At 57.4% G+C, this 21,011-nt stretch overlaps 1 protein-coding gene across 4 annotated transcripts; it reads right to left on the reverse strand.

The window, feature by feature from the left end:
* Positions 1–501: 501 nt before the first annotated feature.
* NR4A1 (nuclear receptor subfamily 4 group A member 1) lies at positions 502–20,716 on the reverse strand. 4 transcript variants are annotated; one of them, XM_084750835.1, is made up of 9 exons: positions 20,568–20,716; positions 20,110–20,233; positions 16,630–16,746; positions 4,538–5,427; positions 3,570–3,699; positions 3,128–3,279; positions 2,585–2,787; positions 2,315–2,493; positions 502–1,342 (listed from the first exon to the last, which is right to left on the reverse strand). In XM_084750835.1, the coding sequence occupies exons 4-9, from the start codon at positions 5,423–5,425 to the stop codon at positions 1,086–1,088; spliced, it is 1,809 nt and encodes a 602-aa protein (XP_084606961.1). In that variant the 5' UTR covers positions 5,426–5,427; positions 16,630–16,746; positions 20,110–20,233; positions 20,568–20,716; the 3' UTR covers positions 502–1,085. The 4 variants fall into 4 exon arrangements, with proteins under 4 accessions (XP_084606961.1, XP_084606963.1, XP_084606962.1 ...); XM_084750837.1 differs by lacking the exons at positions 16,630–16,746; positions 20,110–20,233; positions 20,568–20,716 and adding an exon at positions 8,172–8,384 and having other exon boundaries at positions 4,538–4,838; positions 5,250–5,427; XM_084750836.1 differs by lacking the exons at positions 16,630–16,746; positions 20,110–20,233; positions 20,568–20,716 and adding an exon at positions 14,616–14,956.
* Between the last annotated feature and the right edge of the window lie 295 nt (positions 20,717–21,011).

Genomic DNA, 21,011 nt, shown 5'->3' on the forward strand with positions numbered 1-21,011 from the left:
TTAAAGGCGTGTCACCACGCCTGACCAAAACTGTAAGATTTTTTTTAACCCAATAAATTTTTTTTTTTAATATTTAAGAAAAAAGTCTAAATCGCAAACTGTCCTTTATCTACCCCAGGGTCAGAATGCTGACAGACACACCCGAGACCTGAAGCCAGGTCCACCCACTGTGGGCGCATCCATCAGCGGTCAGGAGAGGCCTGTAGTTCCTGTGAGTTAGGAACTAGCTCCAGATGCAGGTACAATCCCAACACTCAGGAGGTGGGGGGTGGAGGGCCCACGGCGTGAAGCCAATCACAGCATTTGTGCTGCACAGTGAGATGTGTGCGTGAGAGAGGGGAAAGCCAGTCCCAGCAACGGCAGGAGGCAGGCTTCGTCATGACCTGCACCTACCGATAACTGAGGCTTACCGGCTCTTACCGCAAATCTTACTGCTAAGATAGGCCGGTCGCTGTCGCCATCTCTTATATAATTAGTGCAGTGACGTCAGAGACAAACCGCTTCAGCTACACGTCTATTTTTTATTCAATATATTAAATATATTAATCAGAAAAGTCACATCCTATAAATCCAGGAAAAAAAAATACACAAATATAAATCAGAATCCGTCATTCGCCTTCTGGAGTGACAGTTATGTACATGTGCAAGGAAGAGTGGAAGAGATCTCAGGTTGGAGGCCAGAAAGGCTTGCCCAGGCTGTTGGGGGAGGACCCACTCCTTCCTCCCAACCCCCACCTAAACCTCTTCCTGTCTGTATTTACAGCAGCTTCAGCTTATTTACAGCAGGGCAGTATTTGTTAAAAATGGTTTATCTTACAAAAAACAAACAAACAAACACAAAGGCCAGGACTGAGGGGCAAGACAAAGAGTGGGGGTCACCCCCGTGAATACACACCCTCCCTCAGGGTCTTGAGCTCCCTGTCCATCTTCTGGAGTGAGGCGGTGGGGTCAGTCTTTACTCAGAACCAGGCTGGGGGGTTGGGGTGCTCTGGGGGTGTCCGTGGGCTGTGGGCTTTTAAAGGCACATGGGTGACGTAAGAGCATGCACGTGTGTGTGTGCGCGCACGGCGAGTCCAGGGCAGGGGCTAGAAGGACAACGTGTCCATGAAGATCTTGTCCACAATCGGCGGAGGGGGCACCAGGTCCTCCAGCTTGAGGTAGAAGATGCGCTGCAGGCCTTGTGTGCACAGGGTCCGAAGCTCGGGAAGTTTACCCAACAGGCGTGACAGGCAGCTGGCCGGCTGCGGCTCTCCCGCCACAGTGGCCATGTGTTCCTTCAGGCAGCTGGCAATGCGGTTCTGCAGCTCCTCCACCCGCCGAGGCTCCTGGAGCCCGTGCCGGTCTGCAGCAGGAAGAACAGAGTCAGCCACTCGGTTGACACCCTCTCCCACGCAGGCACCCATCTCCCAGGCTGCTCAGCATTTGAAACCACTGTTTCCCACACTCCCAAGGGAGAGAGACCTGGGGCTCCGGATAGCCTGGATCACTTGCAAAAGTTCAGACAAACAAAATAAAACCCTAGCACTTGGGGGTGGGGGTGGGGAGGCAGGTGGGTCTTTGTGAGTTCAAGGCCAGCCTGCTCTACAAAGTGAGTCCAGGACAGTCAAGGCTACACAGAGAGACCCTGTTTCAAAAAAACAAAAAACAAAAAACCCAAACAAACAAACAAAAAAACCAGACCAAAACAACAAAATAAAAACCTAAAGCAGGTTTCCTGGGGTACAAGTTCTACACTGTGCCACAGGAGTCTCACAGGAGTGACTTGGGGCTGCCACGAGGGAGAGCTGAGTCACACCTCCTCACTACCCCTTCAAGACCCAGCTCTTGTGATTTTGTTCTGTTCAGGTGAGTTCCCCAAAGCAGAAGGGACCAGAAACCTGCACGGTTAACCCCAGAGCCCAGCCCATGTGATACACATGCCAATATCTGTGACAGGGACAACCCCTGCGGCTGGCAGGGAGGGGGCCTAACAGAGCTGAAGCTGGCCCTCCGTACCCGGGACACAGTGCTGGCCACCCACGTACAGCGTGTGAGAAACTCAAGCGCGCACTTTGCTGTGGGGTTCCAGATTGACAGGGAGGCTCCAAGACCAACAGAAACCCTAAGCCAGGTGCCCAGCACCTACAGCCATATCCTGAGGAGTCTGGGGCCATTCAGAAGCTGGTTTGAGCTTTAGGAGTGAACAGAGCTAAGCCCCTTGGCGGGTCCTAACACACCAATGTTGCAGGCGCTCTAGGGTCCCCCCACAACAGCTGGATGCCATCTACCCAAGGACCCTGTAATCCCTGGGCCCAATCTGGTGCCTGCCACTCACCAGTGATGAGGACCAGGGCAGACAGGCAGGCAAAGGCAGGGACGTCAACAGCCAAGCTATGCAGGGACCGTGAGAAGGCTAAGATGCTGTCAATCCAGTCGCCAAAGCCACGGGCACACTGCAGCCGGTGGAGGACCAGGCCAGAGCAAAAGATGAGCTTCCCCTCACCCGGCTTGGATCTGGCAGGAAAGAGAAGGCAGACAGTCAGGGCTCGGGTGCGGGCCGGCTGGCGCGGCAGGGGTAGGGCCAGGAGGAGGGTGGGCGGCTCACCGGTAGGCCAGGCGGAGGATAAAGAGCTCAAGGAAGGCAGACTCCAGCAACAGGTCTTGGTCTCCTGGGGAAAGCTCTGCAAAGCCGGGGATCTTCTCTGCCCACTTTCGGATAACATCCAGGGAACCGGAGAGCAAGTCATAGAACTGCTGCACGTCGCCGGCATCTTCCTTCCCGAAGCGGGGCAGCACCAGCTCCTGGAACTAAAAGGAACACGGAGAGGTAAGTGCCACAGAAGACCCCTCAGCAGCCACATCACGCCACGGACAGCTGTGCTGCGCTGTGCACTCGACGCCAGATCCAGGAGTGCAGGTGAGGCCTACACAGGGCCCGTGTGCTTGTTGACTCCCGCAGGAAACCCCAGGGCTATGGCAGCCGCTCATAATGGGCTCACGCAGCCCCCGCCCGCCCCAGCGCACTTCGACAGCCAGACAACACGGAGGGGAATCCTTGGTGTCTACTGCTGCCCAGAAAGAGCCTTTCCCAGCACCACAAAGGCATGGCATGTGTTTCCAGGGGCACGGTGGGCGGGTGGAAGCTCACCTTGGAGTAGTCCAACTTGGTAGTGCTAGGCCCCGAGTCCAAGTGTGCCCGGATGAGGGAAGTCAGGAGACTGGTGGGGGAGGAATCTGGGGGCTGCTTGGGCTTTGAAGGCAGCCGTCCCCGACGCCCCTTTAGGCTGTCTGTCCGGACAACTGCAGAGAAACAGGCAGCAACTGAGGGTCTTTGACTCATACTGTACCATTCTGAGAAGTCAGAAGAAGTCAGAGAAGCCAGACCACGGCACCTACGAGGCCCTCCCCACCCACCCTCGCCAGAAGGCAGGGAGGGAGAAAAAATAATAATTTTTTTTTTTAAAGCTGCATCTGTGTTTAGGGGCTGGAGTCTCAGGGTGGGCGCGGGGAATACGGTGGAGACGCCTGGCGAGCCTGGCTGCCCCACCCCATCAGGTCGCCTATGCCGAGGGCCCCATCCTGCCACCCACCTTCCTTCACCATGCCCACAGCCAGGCACTTCTGGAAGCGGCAGAACTGGCAGCGGTTCCGCCGCCTCTTGTCCACAGGGCAGTCCTTGTTTGCCAGGCAGATGTACTTGGCACTTTTCTGTACTGTGCGCTGGAGGGGGGGGCAACACGGAACAGGCTGTCAGAGCATGGGGTTGCGCGAGGGGGGGGAGGGTTGTGAGGGGGGGCCAAGGGGAGGGGACCGTCCAGATCCTGCTGCCTACGCAGACAAAAGCACTCTCTGTTCATAGCTATTTTCCTAACATTTGGGTGTAGGGGAGGGAGCCATCGAGGGCCAGAGTGGGGAGGAAAAGTCTGGGAGGCATTAGGGGGAGGTTTCTGCTTCAAAAGGAAGACCCCAGAACCCAAGACCAGGGGCTAGGAGCCCCCAAGGCTGTCAGGACACCTGTTCTTACAGGTGTCTGCATGTGTCCACCTGTCCTTTCCTGGGGCAGGGAGGAGACAGCTAAGGGGGTGGGACGGGTAGCCAAGCAGGCACCCAGCCCCGGGACAAACACACAGCCTGTTCCCAAGTCCACCCCCAGCCTGCAAGAACCAAGCCCTCTGCCTGGATCCCTTCATTCAGTGCCAGGGACATAAGTGCCCGTGGCCCCCTTGCCACCAAGGCGGGGGGGGGGGGCAGGGGGGAAGGGGTAGGGAGCCAGGGAGAACCAGAGGCTGCCCACTAGGATTTCTGCTCCCAACACCACTGCAGGCCACACCTTCTGCCCCCTCTCATCACCTTTTCTGCAGCCCTAGAGATCTGTCGGAACCCCCCCCCCACCACTGTGAGTGAAGGGTCCCAGGCCCTAAGATGGTACACCTGTGCCTGACAGACCAGCTGGGAAGAAACCCCAAGGGCGATGACTACAGATCCCAAGGCGATGACCCCCCCACACACACACCCCTCCGCCTCCAGCAGGACACAGTCACCCAAAACAACAACATACCTTGAAGAATCCTTTGCAGCCCTCACAGGTGCGGACCCCATAATGCTGGCATGAAGCGTTGTCCCCGCACACAGCACAGCGGCCCTCGCTGCCACCTGCAGCCCCGCTCCGGCCCTTGGCGGAGGTCACAGGTGCATCCAGAATGCCGGAAGTGTCACGGTTGGGAGAAGTGGGCCCCAAGCCTGGGAAAGCGGCCGCCGACATGGGGTAGCTGTCTCCCTGCCCGAGCTGGTGGGTGGCTGGTGGTGGGAACAACTTCAGGGAACTCTGGGCCAGGCTAGGGCTGGGACCAGTCGGGGGGCTAAAGGAGAAGAAGGTTGGAGGAGGAGGTGGAGGCCCAGAAGCCTTGGGCAGCTGCTCTGTCCAAGCCCGAAGGCCTTCGTAAGTCTGGCTGGGGGAGAAGTGGCCAAAGGAGCCATCCCAGGGAGAGAGCTGGGGTGGCTGGAAGCTGGGTGTAGAAGGCGAGGGGGCTGAGCAGGGACTCCCATAGTAGTCAGAGCCGCTGGAGGACAGGGTTTCATCTAAAGGGCCACTCAGAGTGCCAGGGTAACAGCCGTACACCTGGAAGTCCTCAAACTTGAAGGAAGCAGAGGCAGGGGAGGTGGCCGAGGAGGAGGAAGAAGACGTGGAGGAGGCCGAGGAAGAGGCTGAGGAGCATGGCTGGGCTGTCCCCGGCAGCTGGTATAGGTAGGTGTCAAACTCCCCGGTGTACCCGTCCATGAAGGTACTGAAACTGGGCAGCGCAGTGGGTGCGGTGGGTGCTGCCTCAGGGCTGGCTAGGTCCATGGTAGGCTTGCTGAACTCAAGGGCCAGGGGGTCGCCTGTCAGGTGGTCACGCGGTCCGGGGCTCGTCGCTGGTGTTCCATACTGGGCTTGGATACAGGGCATCTCTGGAGAAGGAGACCCAGGAGAGGGAAGGGGAGGAGTCAGCAGGGGAAGGAAAGAGCTTGGTAGACCCAGGGCAGCCAGGTGGCAGGCCTAGGACCACAGAAACTAGGAACCCTAACTGCACTGCCGAGTCAGTTGATGAGGGCTTAGTCAGAAGGCCAGCCACACCCCAGCGGGCCTGGGAACTAGGGAAGGCTTCTGGCCAGCGTCTCCCTGCAGGAATACGGGGGAAGCTGTGTTCCTCCAACCCCCAGCCTCCTTGTTCATGGGTGGGGGCTGGGAGAGGCAACCCATGGTGCTTCGGCCTAGCCCCCAGGCACAGATCTGGAGATTTTTTTTTTCAACCGGGCACTTCCTGAAAATACATTCCCAGGCACACACCAGGCCCTGCACACCCCTCCCTCACACCACCAGTGTCTGTGGAGACGTCCTGGAAATGGAGGAAAAGCTACCAGCCAAGGCGCAGCCCTCTTCCACCACGGTGGCCCTGGGAGAAAGCAGCAGCAGGTGCCAGCACCACCTCAGCCCTGTGTGCTGGTCCCACTGGCTCCGCAGTGCTACCATCTGCAGCGATACACAGTCTGTGCTCTCTGGGGCATTTCCAGGAGTTGGGGGGGGGGGACCAGGTCCCCTCACTCTCCCCAGCTCCTCCAGTGTTGAGTAACGTGGCTACAGACTTTTAAATACCGTAAACTGGAGCTGGAGAAATGGCTCAGTGGCTAAGAGGACCTAAGTTCAGTTCCCAGCACCGACATCAGGTGGCTCACAACCATCTGTAACTCCGGCCCAAGGGTCCGCGATACCCTCTAGCCTTGTAGGACAGCTGGCTCCTGTGCGCGTGCACACATACGCTTGTAATCAGAAACAACTAAAAACTCAAAGTACAATCTTAAATACCATATGTTGACGGGAGGCGAGACCTGAGCAGAGAAGACCCAGGGAGCAGGCCCTGGACAGCAGGAGAGACAGCGGCTCCCAAGAGGAACTTCTCAGTGAACCCAGCGGGAGTCCTAGGGCCGTAAGGCAGGGCGGAGGAGCCGACTGGTGGGTGCTGAGGACAACTTGTCCCTGCCTCGTCCCTCTACTAAAGCAGATGTCTGTTGCCAAGCATCCAGGGGCTCAGCAGAGGACAGACACACACACACACACACACACACACACACACACACACACACACACACGCCCGAAGCACCTGATCCATCAGAGTTCTGGGGCGGGGGGGGGGGGGGTGTGAAGTTTACATCTGGTCAAAAATCCTGCAGAGGCGGCTACAGGAGCCAGTGTCTCTTCCCACTCCCAAGTCTGGGGTCTGTACAGTCCTAGCCTTTCTAGTTAGTTGGGAAAGCAAACCACACAGAACTCAAGCTGGTGCAGAAGTAGGGCAGTGTGAGGCAAAGACTGTCACCATCTGCTGGCACCTGAAGCCTTCCCATCCCCACCTCACCCCTAAGTGCCTCAACAGGACATCTGCACCCCTGGCCAGACATATACAACTTCCCAGACAACAGTATGCCCCCCCCCCAAAGTCCCAGCCCTGCCTGCCCTGTGGCACGTCCCCTCAGGCACACAGCACCTGTGAGAAATAAACATGGCCACTTCTGCCTCTGCTTGGGACAAGAAGCCTGGGCAGGGATGGGTTGGGGGTGGAGGAAGGAAGGTGGCAGCCAGTCAGGACTGGGCATTTGTTCCAGCTTCATTCAAATCCTGTTTCTCCACTTGGACACTCTACATCCGGATCAAGCCCCGCCAATCTACCCTGCTTCGGGCAGATAGTCTGCAACACAAGATACAGACCTGCATCAGGCCTCCTGGGTATGTGGGGTGGGGGTGGGGAGCCCCAAGGAGGGAGGAGGAGGAAGAAGAGGCGGGGCTGAAGGAGGGGGTGGGAGAATCCGGCTTGGGGCAGGTCCCTGGCTACACGGTGGCTTGCACCTGTTAAGTGAGCAAGCCTCGGGCTGCACCCTCCCTCACAGGATCAACAGGGACCACTGGGGTGATCTGCAAGTGGCCCGGATTGACAGAAGAGTTCTCCCCAAGTCAGCACCCCACTAAGACTGCAGCAGAAGCAATGTCGACCCAGTCTCCACGTGTCTCAGGCTACAGCGCTGAGCTGTACACTTCTTACACTTCTAGATACCCTGACAACCTACGCCAACAAGGCAATTACCCAGCCAATCTAGCTAGCCATTTCCTTCAGTAATGCCCAGTCTTCCTGCACCATTCAGACAGCAAGGTCAGTGAGGGAATCTAAAAAGGTACAGCCTCTGAAGAGTTAAGTAAACACCTGAGGAGAGGGGCTGGAAACCTGGGAAGGAAAGCGGTGGAAATGCAATCCTACTTGGAACTGGGTGAGTCCCAGCATCGCTAAAGCTCTTCCGTGTACCTTCTTCCCCGCACATCGCTCAGACATCTCCCACCCCGCGATCAGCACCCAAGCCCAGAGTACAGAGTACGGCGTGCCGCGCTGAGCAACCTGGTTGGGGCAGAGGGAGAGGGGCGAGGATTGCAGGACAAGCCTCCACTACCTACTGGCACCAACCACCTTGCAGACCCTTCACCCGCACCCCAAACTTCAAGCCCGCGCTCACCCTACTCCAAGAGCTAGCTACCCTTTAACACCAAAAATGCACCCTACTCACTCTTGTTTGTAAACCGACCCAAAGACATCCTTTTCGCCCGCGCGTACACTCATCTCTTTCACGCACTACCCCTAGAAACAGACGCACGCTCCCCGCGGGGTACCTACCCGGCCGGCTCCCACTCCCCCTGGCCGGGACCAGCGACCCAGTCGCAGCCTAGTCCCGCGTGCGCTCCGCAGTCCTCTTCGCACACTCCCCCAACTTTCGCAGCCTCCTGCACTGGGGCTCCCCTGGCGAGCCCGACCCTCCTCTTAAGCGCTCCGTGACGCAAGGGGAGGGGCGGGGGCATCACTGACGCACGCGGCCCGGCGAGCTTTGGCCATACAAGGGCGCGGGGGGCGGCGCGGTTCCGGCGGGAGGCGGCCAGGAGGAGGCGCGGGGACGGGGAGCCCGAGGGGGCGGGGCGAAGAGGGGGGGCCTGGAATGTCTGCGCGCGTGACGCACGCGGGGTTCCATTGACGCAGGGAGCGCGGATTGTTTGATCTATAAATAGTTTTCCTCTCGCCCGCCGCGCCGACTAAATATAGCAGCTTCCAGACCCACTAGGCTCCCCAAACCGGACCCGGGATCGGGTCCCGGGGTCCGAAATAACCGACTGGGAGGAGGGGGTGTTGTAAAGCCGCGCCCGCCCGCAGGGCTTCCCCAGAGCAGGATCTCCTCCCCTCCAGCTGCTCCCGGTGCCAACCGCGCCCTCTCCCTCCTGCCCACCACTACCCCGGGCCGGCTCCGCCTTTGTCCCTTTCTCAGACTGTCCTGGGGTGTCACTCTCTGCCACTCTGGGCAGCCAGAGCAGGTCAGGGCTTAGGCAAGGGACTCTGGGACACACCCAGGAGATGGATGGTGGGTTGGGCCTCAGCCTTGGCATCTGGCCTAGCAGGGTCTCTCTGGCCCCCAAAGTGGCAGCTAGAACCCCAGCTTCTCTCCTGCCAATGAGCGATCTGACTTTCAAAGTCTTTTCCAAAAGAGCGTAGCGTTGCCAGGCTGGGCCCGCGGGCTCTGCTCCGCACTGATGTTTTCTCACCAGTGGCCTTCCTAATAACCCCTCGCAGGATTGATGTACTCTAGTTGAGAAATTGCCGAATTTCAGAACCGGGTGGAGCCTGAGAAATCTTTCCAAACGCATGCCAACTCTTCCCCATTTTATAAATAGACTCAAGAGACATAATGGCATTTGCTCAAGGTCACACAGCTAGATGGTGGCACACTGGGGTCTAGAACCCAGGGCCATGCCCTCCATCTCCAAGGGGGCTCTTTTTCCGAGCTTGCATTCCCATGGTCTCTACAGCAGCCGTGAAGACCGCAGCTTTAACAAGTTACCGCTTGCAGAGCAGGGCTGTATCCAGAGTGCAGACCAGGCTGCAGCCACCTGGAGCCAGTCTAGACCAGCCGGGACCCTGCACACATCCCCATCCCAGTCCAGGCTTGAGGAGCCCTCGTTTGCTAGGAGGCAAGAGAACGGAAAGGGTCTGGGGAGTTGGTTCAGTGGTTAAGACTGTATGGAAACCTACCTCACCTGGAATTCTTAACTATCTCTGTGCCCTCCCCCCCCCCCCCCCGCCCCATTTCTGCTGCCTGCCACAACCAATGCCAGCCCACCAGTGCCACAGGCTACCTGGGGATATCTCATGGAGGGCATAGCTCAGTGGTGTCTGCTTAGCGTCTGGAACCTGGAGTCTATCCCACCACCAGAAAAGGCCTCCCTACCAGCCTTCCCTTCTTCCTAAATCCTCACTGTCCCCTACGTACGGAGCAGCTTTCATGCACTGCTGACGTCATTCCGTGATCTGGTCAGAAGTTACCAGAGACCCCCCCCCCCCAAGCCAGCAAGTAGTCTTGCTGCGATTGAACCCACAGCTCTGGATTTTCCCAGTGCCACCTTCCAAAGCACCCAAAGTAAAGCCGGGCGGTGGTGGCGCACGCCTTTAGTCCCAACACTTGGGAGGCGGAGGCAAGAGGATCTGTGTGAGTTCGAGGCCAGCCTGGTCTACAAAGAGAGTTCCAGGACAGCCAAGGCTACACAGAGAAACCCTGTCTCGAAAAACCAAGAAAAGAAAAAGAAACCAAAGCGTCCAGAGGCCACCTGGGAAAGGATGACGTGTGGACAGGAGGATGCGAGCTGGAGCCACCCTGGACCTTTCCTCAACACCATCCATAGTTAGATTTTTTCTTCCCTTGGGCCCTTGCACAAGAGTTTACTTGGGTTTTTGTTTAAATATGGAAGAGCCACTCCTACTGTTTACATCCCCCCCCCCCTATTTGAAGACAACCCAGGGGTTCCATGAGGAGTGTGGCACCTTTGCTCTGGAGCACATATAATCTTGTCCCCCACTGTGTCACATCTGGCTCCCCACCCAGTCCTAGATGCCTCCCCTTACTCCCCAAATGGTGTTTCTGTGTTGTTTGTTTGTTTGTTTTCCAAGACAGGGTTTCTCCTGGCTGTCCTGGACTCACTTTCTAGACCAGGCTGGCCTCAAACTCACAGCGATCCGCCTGCCTCTGCCTCCCCAGTGCTGAGACTAAAGGCGTGCGCCACAGCAAGGCAAGCCCAGGAGCCACGTCTTCACCATGGTGTGCTGAAGCCTGAGCTCTGTCCTGAGCTCTGTCCTAGCATCATCCTCTCTCCCCGCCATTTTGCCTTCTGCCTTTGCACAACGCGGCACAGGCCACCCTGTAGGAGCCGCTGACATACAAGCACCAGGGGACTCACTATGGATACCCCAACCCTCACCTAGGCCAACCTCCCTGAGCCACTGCACGTTGCAAAGGCTGCCATCTTGCTGCCTCAAAGCTAGAGGAGGGGATAAGAAACTGCAGCCGCTCCCTGCGAGTGGGATGCCAGAGGCTCTGAACTCACTACAGTCCACCGTCTGCGAGAAGAGTCCCTCTGTGGGAACACAGCTGGGGCCACCCACACAGGTACCAGAACGGAGACAGAATAAAGGTGTAAGGACTGGGGGGGGGGGGAACCCCAGGCTATGTCCCTGCTGATCATAGCTGCCCAAGGAGAGGGCTCTGCAAGGTGGACGCGATGTGTGACTGGTGCAAGCTTTTGGAGACCTGAAGCAAGCCTGGCCCCAGACCAGACATCCCCAATGGACCACGGAGTCTTGCTCTCAAAGCAGAATCAACTGCTCACTGAGGGGGTAGGAGAAGGGGGGCATGAGTAGCGCTTGGAGTTGTGTTCAAAACCAGAGGCGGACACCTGAGACCCGCGAAGGGCAGGGAGAAGAGGTGACAATGCTGCAGACACAAGCCAGTGCTATCCAGTCAGGCCCCACACCTAGGCCCAAGCTACCAAGGCACCCTTGGTGCTGTCAGTCAGCCAACTCCCCATACTAGGGCTCTGTGCTGCGCCACCTCAGCCACAAGCACACTCTCCCTCAGCCCTCTGCTGGCATCATGACCTTCAGCTCTTGGTCCACCAACTCCTAATAAGCCTTTTCTCACCAGCATGGGGAGGGAAGTCCAGGAGCAAGACACTATAACCAAGACAGCACACTTGAATTCATCCACTCAGCCTCTCCCTGCCCATCCTGAGCTAGAAAACTGCAGCTGGCATTTGATAGACAGATGCCCCTAGCTCCTGTCACACGGTGAACCCAGGGCCTCGACTCCAGTTCCCGTAAGTGCAGCGCAGACACAGGTCCACCCACGGTCTGAGGGAGTCTCCGGTGAGACAGCGAGTATGCCAGGCCCTGGTTAGGACGGTTGTGCCCCATGAGTGTTGTTGGCTCTAGAGAAATCATCAGATTATATTCACAAGCTAAAACAGCGTTCCCAATCTGCAGGCCACGACCCCCTTGGGGGCAGGAACAACCCTTTCATTGGGGGGTGGGCAACCTAGGACCTTACAATTCGTAACAGTAGCAAAATTACAGATACGAAGTAGCAACAAAAAAATAATTTTATGTACCAAGAAGAGACTTGATACCCTATGAACATATACAGGGGGGAAGAAGTTCCCCCCTCAGTCACAGTCAAAGGGAAAAGGAGTAAGGGGAAAATGGGAGGGAGGGAGGAATGGGAGGATACAAGGGATGGGATAACAATTGAGATGTAATATGAATAAATTAATAACATATATTAAAAAATAAAAAGAAACCTAAAAAACATAATAATAATTTTATGGTTGAGGGGTCACCATATGAGGAACCGTGTTAAAGGGTCCCGGCATCAGGAAGGTTGAGAACCGCTGCTTTCAGCGGCTGAGGCTGGGGCTGGATTTGACTGAGTTCGAGTTTATTCAACTGTATGTTTCTGAAATCAGAGTATCCGTGTCTCGCTGTACACTGCTCTACCAACAGTCGCTCAGAACACAGGGAGTTAGGAGGAGATGCGACATGACATTACAAAAGCATGGCGGCACACATCTGTACACCTAGCACTGAGGCAGGAGGATCACCAGAAGTTCAGGGGCAACCCGGTACACATATTCAGACTCAAGGGGAGGCGACCGCATGGTAGGGACTCGCAGAGCCACGCGCAGATCCGTTCCCACCAGTGTGTGAGGGTCATGGCAGCGTGCAGCCTCCTTGCAGGGGGCCTTTCCTTACTCATCAACTGTGGGTAGCCTGAGCTAGCGCTGTCTGCTGTCATTCCTCAGCGGGGTTGGGTAAACAGGGGATAGGGAAGTGGACTCATGCAGCTCTTTCCCACGATGCCCCTTGGGCTGGGCCCCATCCTGTAAAGTGGGGGTCAGGAACCTCCCCTACTTTTACTAACACAGCCTCCACCCACAGCCTCCCCCCCCCCGTGGGGTGGGTCGTGGGTCGAGGGAGTAACCCTGTTTCCTCCCACTGAGAAGTAGCCTGGGAGCTTTCCCTGCTAGGCCCCAGAGCCTGCCTGCCACCAGCCCTGACCAGGCCACTTCCTGCCCTGCCCTGCCAGCAGGCAGGGAAGTGAAGTGCTACCTACTGCCTCAGGGGCTTCCCATGGCAACTCTGGGAACCTAGGTGAAGGGGCAAGACCCGGTCTCTTGGGCCTTCTCCAAGACCCTGCGGTGACCACCAAACACAGGGTCCCAGTTAGGGTTCCCAGGTTAGCCCTCGATCCAGGCAAGCCCTGGAAGAGCTACCACAGGCATCTTGCTCTAGACCAGCTGATCTCCTTGTGGGGAAACCTGGACCCTTGGAAACCATGTTCCCACGTGGACACTGAAAGGCCCACGGTGGGGAGGGAAAGGCTAAACACTTGGACCTTGAGCGTGGATGCCAGGAACTGGTCTGGTAGCAGAAACCTGAGAGTGGCAGGGGACAGGCAGGGACAGAACAGGGACCATGGTTACACACTCTCCCTGTCTGAGACCTAGACAGTAACCCTGAGGGGCTGAGTGAGAGGAAAACGGTTGCAGTAAAAGGAAGCTTTGTCCAACACTGGGGAAATTCCGAGCTCTATCCAGCAAGTGCTCAATTAACACTCAGGGGCAGGGGGCTGGTGACCGAAGGAAGTCAGCGTGGCTAAAGATGCCACCTGCAACCCAGATCTTCCCAACCCATCTTCCTCCCAGGTGCAGCACAGAGGAGTAAGGTTAGACTTCAAGAAGTCCTGGGCAAGCAGAGCAGGAACGCACGGATCAGCCCAATGTCCTCTGGGAAGAAGGGCTGCCTCATGTCTCCGTCCTCACAAGCTCTCTGGCTGCACCTCTCTCTACCGGCCAGTTCTTCACCTTGGAGGGTCTCCCACTACCTTGCAGAATTCCCACACCCACAAACTTTCCTTAGCCCTGCCCTAGGTCTCCCCACCCAACCTCCTCAGCACAAAGTTGAATTCCAAAATAAAATCTGTGTGTCCCCCCCCCCCCACACACACAAGGAGCCTCAGCCGGAAGGCCGCCACACTTTCCTATTGTTAAAGTATTTTTAGAGGCAGGCCCTGGATCCAGCTAAAGACTCATGTTCAGAAAGGGGAAACTTTTTTTTTTTTTAAGAACTGAGGAGGAGGAGAACATAGGAGCCTCCCACCTAAGATGCTGTCTCTGGCCCAGGTCCCCAGGAGCATGTCTGAGGGAAGCTAGCTTCACTACAGCCCTGCTTCTCAGCACCCTAAGCATCTGGGACAGACCGCAAGGAAAGCAGGCTAGACAAGAATTAGCAGGAAGTCTACCTCAGCCCAGCTGCCAGCTCCTACAGGAGAGGGAGCCTGGGCTCTACTCAAGAGAGCAACCCTGAGATAGACCAATAGATGCCTAGCCCACTCCTTCCTTCCTCTGCTTGAGCAATCAGGAGGCCTCTGCCAGGCAGCAGAGACATGCCTTGGGTAGTCTCTGAGGAAGGAGAGGGTAAGCCTGTCCCCGTGACCCCACCGTCAAGTCCTCAAGGGTTCCCAAGTCTTCCGTGCATCTCTAAGTGCACCGACTCACACTGCATCCTCCATTTCCAGGGCTGCCTGCTGCCCCTTCTTCCTCCTCCTCCCCGCCCACCTTCAAAGCCACAGGATTTAGCGTTCTATTCACAACGGAAAACATCTGGAAGGATGGGCAAAATGGGAGGTGGGTATGACAATCCAAATATCCAAGGTTTTTGTGCCTCATTGTCTCTACCCCGCAAACTTACCAGTTTTCGGCCTCACAAATCCAGACAGTAAAGGAAGAATGCAGGGTAAGTTGGGGATCTTTCCACAGCCTCAAGGAACCCAGCGGGGAATGGTGACAGCTTGGCCAGCCTGTCCTTCCCAGCCGAGGCCATGTACTGGCTGTGCAGACTCTGGACGGGAACTGTCTCCAAGCCAGTGTGTCCTCTTCTGTTTATATAGCAGAAACCAGAGCTGGCCTCTGGGGACCGGGAGAGCCGCCTCAGGGCCCTCTTGGCTGGGGCCTGACTTTGGCCCAGGTCAGCAAGAGCCCAAAATAGTCAGCTGACGGGAGCCCCAGAGTGAGCGTGACCCTGGGCCCATGCCCAGGCCTGGCAAACAGGTGCCCACGTCACAAGACTAGGCGCTCTAACACTCACGGGGCCCTGGCTGGCAGCCCCTTAGGGTGGTATTGGCTATATATCTGACATGGCCCGTTCACCATCACCCAGACAACAGGGCACACATGAATACCGCCCCCAATGGGAAGGCAGGGTGTTCCCCGGAAGCCAGGTCTGGGCTCAGGGTAGACACATGGGCCAGGAGGAGGGAGACACCTGGCCACTGCTGTCACCCTGACTCACGCGCTCCCAGATCTCCCGGGCCACCTGCCCTTCCACTTACAGTAATTCTCCCTGTCCCGAAGTTGGTGTTATGGAGCCTGCTGCCAGCAAGAGGCTGTCTCCCAGGTGCGCACTCGGCCCAGCCCCCAGGATCCCCGTTTCCCAGGCCTCCCTGTTTCCCTCCAGGCTGAGTGCGTACCCCGCCTTTCCTACTTTAGTTACCTCCGTTATGACTCTGCACCCTGATCACCAGCTCCACATGAAGCAATGGGGCTGAAGATGCTGAGGGAGACAACGGAGCATAGTCAAGTCTCACAATCATCTAGAACAGTGGTTCTCCATCTGTGGGGTCGCGACCTCTTTAGGGGCTGAACGACCTTTATACAGGGGTCGCCTAGAACCCTTCGGGAAACACCGGTATTTGCGTTATGATTCGTAACAGTAGCAAAAATCACAGCTATGAAGCGGTAATAAAAACTAACTTTACAGCTGGAGGCCACCACATCATGGGGGACCGTGCTAAGGGGTTGCAGCCCTCCTTAGTGATCTAGTCCCAATCCTGAGGGACCGATGCTTGAAACACAAGCGTGCATCCAAAGGAAAGAGGGCAAGAGAGTAGCGGGGCCTGTGTCCAGGGCGCTAGGTTGAATCCCAGCTCCCCTAGGCATGGTGACCAAATCCTGGCTGCACTCAAGTATCTCAGGTCGTGGGGACCTCTAAGATGCTCACCCTCTCCCCTACGGCATCTGTCTAGGGAAGGGAGTCTTCAATCATCAGGCAACCTCTGGGCTCAACCAGGAGCCCCACAGACATGGATTCCCAGTTTCGGTCCACGGTGCCTCCCTCCTGGCAGAACCGTAAGAAGCCACTTCCCCAGCAATTCTCTCAGTAAGATGGCCAAGGACACCTTGGGGTTGGCCACAGGCCTGGGACTTTTGTTCTCAGGAATACTGGTCGGATCGTGCCATGGTGACAGGGGTGGTCCCACGCTCGACAGGTGACAGTCCTGGACTTGTACCTCCCCGCTACAGTACCTAGACCCTGGAAACGGGCCAACCCTCAAAGCCACATGCCCCCGCTATGCTCCTAGCCCTCAGCTACCCGCCCCGCCCTTCAGCTTCCTGGAACCATGCACAAGCTGCCTTGAGAGCAGCTGTCACCTCCTCCCTCATCCACCCATGAGGCCAGGACCCAGCGCCTCCAGCCTGAGCTGCTAGGGACACCGGCTTCCCCGTCCCCACCCCCGCAGCACCCCATCTCTCAAGAAATCAGATGTTCCTATGCTTAGCAACCTCGCCTGCCTGCCTGCCACCTCCGCAGGGCTTCCCCCTCCAGCCCCCAGACCACATCCTCTCCAGGCCGCCCTGCACCTCCGTCCTACCCCACCTGCTCACAGGCCCCAGGGGTACCCGCTAAGGGCAGCAGCAGCACTTACCATTCTGGATGGGACAACAGGACACTGCTGTCAATGTTCACACCATCTCCTGGGACTTCAGGGCCCACCAAGTGACCAGGGAGGGGCAGAGGCTGGCCGGCCTCTGTCCATGGTGCCCTACGGAAGGAGAGACAGCATCAGTGAGGAGCAGACACAGGGCAGGGACTTTGTCCTAGAGACAACAGAGCTGGGGAATCAGAGAGTTGGAACAGGAGCAGGACCCAGGTCACGAGGGGGACAAGACAGTCCAGGCAAGGGGCTCTGAGGGACGTGAAGGTGGCCAGGAGTAGGGGACAGCCTCTGGGTACCACTGCTTTCTTCCTGCCTGCAGCCCCTGGGAACATCAGGGTGTGAAGCAGAGAGAAAGTGGCCCCTGCAAGGACAGGAGCTGGGCCCCCCACTCCGTCCCCCCTTACCAGGCTCCAGCTCAGCCCCAGAGCCTGGGTTCCCCAGGGAGTAAGACTCTCTGTGAGCCTCTCTAATCTTGGGGAGCCCAGTCTTCTAACCCAAGCAAGGAGACTCTTATGAATGCCTATGGTAGGAATCCAGTCCCTAAACAGGAAATGAGGTAAAGGTAACAGATGAGCTGGGTTCAAACCGTGGCTCCAGCACACGGCTGCTCAAGAAAGGGTAAAGACTCCCCGCTCCCCCTTCCTCGGTGGAGAAATGGCAATCTCTAAAGCTACCAACTTCAGGCTGTAGTTAGGCTTAAAATGTAGAGGGTTTGTAACAGGTCAAGTTGGGAGGCACAGGCTGGGGGGGGGGGGATCTCTGAGTTCAAGGCCATCCAAGGCTACACAGCTGAGACCTGTCCCAGAAAACAGAGCCAAGCACACGTATCGCTGCCTGCTGTTGTGGGGAGGTGTGTCTTAAATGAACACAAACAAACTCCAGCCCCCCGAGGTGGGCCACTCTGGGCTACTCAGTGAGAGCCGATCTCAGAACACAGAGGGGGGGGCACCATGGTAGAGTGCTAGCTTAGCAGGGGCAAGGTCCCAGGTTCAATCCCCAGCATAGCAAACTAGGAGAGGTGGGACAAGGGGAGGATGAGGAAGAGGAGGAAAGAAGAAAAAAAGGAAAGGCCAACTCCAGACTCTGGTTCCTTCCTAGACACTTGTGGGCACCTGGCCTCTGCTTCCTCTGCTTTCTGGCTCTCCTCCAGCACTGGCTCCTGGCCTGGACCTCCTGCCCTGCCCTTCTGCTCCCCTTCATCTCTCCCTGCGCCCTAGAGCCCAGAGGGCGGAGTAAAGCAATGCAGCCGGCCGCCATGCTATTGGAGTGGGGTAGTGCAGAGGGCTGGGGAAGGGAGAAGTAGCTCTTTCCGCAACAGAAGGTGGAAGGACCGAACAGGGGAAGGCCCAAGGGTGGGTCACACGCTCCTGACCTCTGCCCCAAGGCCACCAGCTAAGGGACACGCCTGTGGCCAAGATACCCAGATTTTCCCTCAGGGAACTAGCAGCTGTGGTAGACACCTAGCTGCCTGGCGTGCACAAGGCCCGAATCTGATTCTCTAGAATGCCTCCCGTGGGAGGACAACAGCCACAAGTGAAGGCCACGGGCAAATGGCTGAGGTACCTCTAGCCAGGAGCAGAAGGCAAGCAGGTGCCAAGCCTGCTACCCAGCAGGAGTGTGCTGTCGTCTGAATCAGGACAGAAACTGCTTGTCATCGGAGGGGAGGACTGAGCCTCGATCTTCTGCATCTCTCATTGACACGGGGGCCAGAGCCTGACACCTTGTTCTCAGAAGGTGAGTCACAGTTCTGAAGAACAGGTGTCCTATCTCACCTCCTGTCCCTAGGTGAAAATTCCCTCCGAACAGTCACAGGCAGCATTCCTGAACTACTACTGTGAGCAGTGTGCCCAGAACAGGGGGAAGACCCAGGGGCCTGAGACCAAGATCTCCAGCAATCCACCACCCTGGACCCAGCTGCAAAAGGGATTGTACCAATTACAAGTGCTGTGGAGAAGCCATGCCTGAGGCTGAGGAGACTCAAAAGAAGAGGAAGGTGGTCTCTAAAGGGTGTGTGTGTGTCTCTGTGTGTGTGTGTGTTGTGTGTGTGTGTTGTGTGTGTGCGCATCAGCCCCAACTTCAGTACCAGCCCTACTGCTCTCCCCACTCACCCCTCCCCACGTGCTCCAGTCATGTGGGCCTTCTTCACAAAGCACAGCCTTGGCATTGGCTACCCCCTCCCCCAGGGAGGTTACCATCCCACATCTGTCCATCTGTCTGTCTGCATCCGGTTTCCATCTCATCTGACCCTAACCTCCCAACTACCCCCCACACTAACCTGCTTTCACCACACACAGGTGACTTAGCACTCGCCTGCCCACCTAACTCTCTACTAGAAAGCAGTGCAGTCGGCCCAGCACCACAGCCTTCAGTCTGATACCCATGGGCAGGCGCTGAGGCCTGTGGGGGTGGGGAGCAAGGGCTGACCCAGACAGCTACACTTGAGCTAAGGGTAAGGCTGGCTAGGTGGGGGAGGGGCATCCTTCCGTTTGGGGACCCACCGGGAACTGGCTAGCTCTTTTTTTTTGTTTGTTTGTTTGTTTGTTTTTTTCGAGACAGGGTTTCTCTGTGTAGCCTTGGCCATCCTGGACTCACTTTGTAGACCAGGCTGGCCTCGAACTCACAGCGATCCGCCTGCCTCTGCCTCTCGAGTTCTGGGATTAAAGGCGTGCTGGGATTAAAGGCGTGCGCCACCACCGCCCGGCTTCTGGCTAGCTCTTCTCTATGGAGCATTTAAATGTCCTTTTAACTAGAAGCCTCATTCGCCACAAGACATGGATGATGGGGCTCCTGAAGCCCTGGCAGACCTGAACACCGCGTCACACTGGACAGTGGTCACAAAATAAAAACAACAGCTAAGGATTTTACTGGCATTTTCTCACGGCAGCCTGACAGTACTGCAAGAACGGGACTGTTTCCATTGCTCACCGAGAAAGACCAGGCCATTGCTCTTGTTCATTGGGGGGCTGGGGAATAGTCTGGAGAGATGGCTCAGCGGTAAGAGCACTGACTGACTGTTCTTCCAAATGTTCTGAGTTCAATTCCCAGCAACCACATGGTGGTTCACAGGCATCTATGTATACATAATAAATAAATCTTTTTTAAAAAGAAACTTGCTCCTTGTCATACAGCTTAGAACTGGCTGTGTGGCTCCAGGATGTGGGAGCCCGTGGCCCCATATCCCTTCTGGGTGGCTACTTTGATCTGTGAAGTGAGAACCTGCCTTCCATGCATGTAGTTTGAGTCCCTCCCAAAGAGTAAGTATGAAGGTCTGTGGCTGGGTAGGTGTGTAAGCTTCGGGCCTGAGGCCTCCCGAGTGCTGGGATTAAAGGCGTGCACCACCATGCCCGGTCGGCTTCACCATTTCTTATCAGAGCTATTCACCTCACCGGTGAATGCCCGCAAACACCCTCATCAAAGCTTACGACCTTACGGCACAGTACGCTGTCATTCTTACTAGCTCCGGCTCACCTCAAAGCTTGGCTTCCTTGTCAAGTCTTGGTCCAAGTCACTGATCTGAACATGGGCGGGGATGCCCCAGTGCAAGCAGATGAAGGCCCGGGTCCATCCGCACCTTTGGACACCTGTTGGGAACCTGTCGGACAGAGCAAGCCCATTACACTAGCCCCAAGGCCAGGTCACAATTTCCCGTGAAACCACCTCTAGGCCCTCCGGTCACTTAACAATAAACGGATGCGGGGGGAAACAGGTAGTGTGTCCAAGTGAGGGGGCTGAGCCACGGCTGCCTCCAAGCCCGAATGGACGCCCGGGTGGCCTGGGCTGCTGGCTCCTGCAGACCGGGAGACATGCCTCGGACCTAGTGGCGTCCAACGCCGCCCGCCCACCCGCGCGCACCCGGGGCGGGCAGGAGAGGACCCCGCTGACCGGGAGCTCGACGGACACAGATCCCCGCCACCCTAGCCCCTCACCTGGCCCCGCGGGCTGCGCTCGCGTCTCCGCCCGCGCCTTCCGGGCTCGGGCCCCGCTCGGGCCGGCAGGGTCGCCCATGCCCAGCCGCCGCCGCCTCCTGCTCCCGCCGTGCCGGGCGCCCCCGCCCGCGGTTCCGGCGGCGCCCGCGCCCCCCGCCCCCAACTCCTCCCCCGGCGGGAGGCCGGGCGGGGACCGTGACGCGCGCCCATTGACGTCTCCGGAATCCCGGCGGCGGCGGCCGACGCAGCCTCATCAATGGACTAAAAATAGCGGCGCCCGGAATAGCCGCGAGCGCCCCGCCCCGCGTCCCCCGCCTCCCAAAGCTTTCTCGCCGCATACCCCGTTACATAACGTGCCCCGCCCGCGGCCAGGGTGGAGTTGCAGTTTCCAGGTGAGCCCTCTCGGGCCTCCAGGACACCACCCCGACATCCAACTCACGAATA

The sequence above is a fragment of the Acomys minous genome, assembly GCF_964271855.1.
Source record: "Acomys minous genome assembly, chromosome: 12".
NCBI classification, from domain to species: domain Eukaryota; kingdom Metazoa; phylum Chordata; class Mammalia; order Rodentia; family Muridae; genus Acomys; species Acomys minous.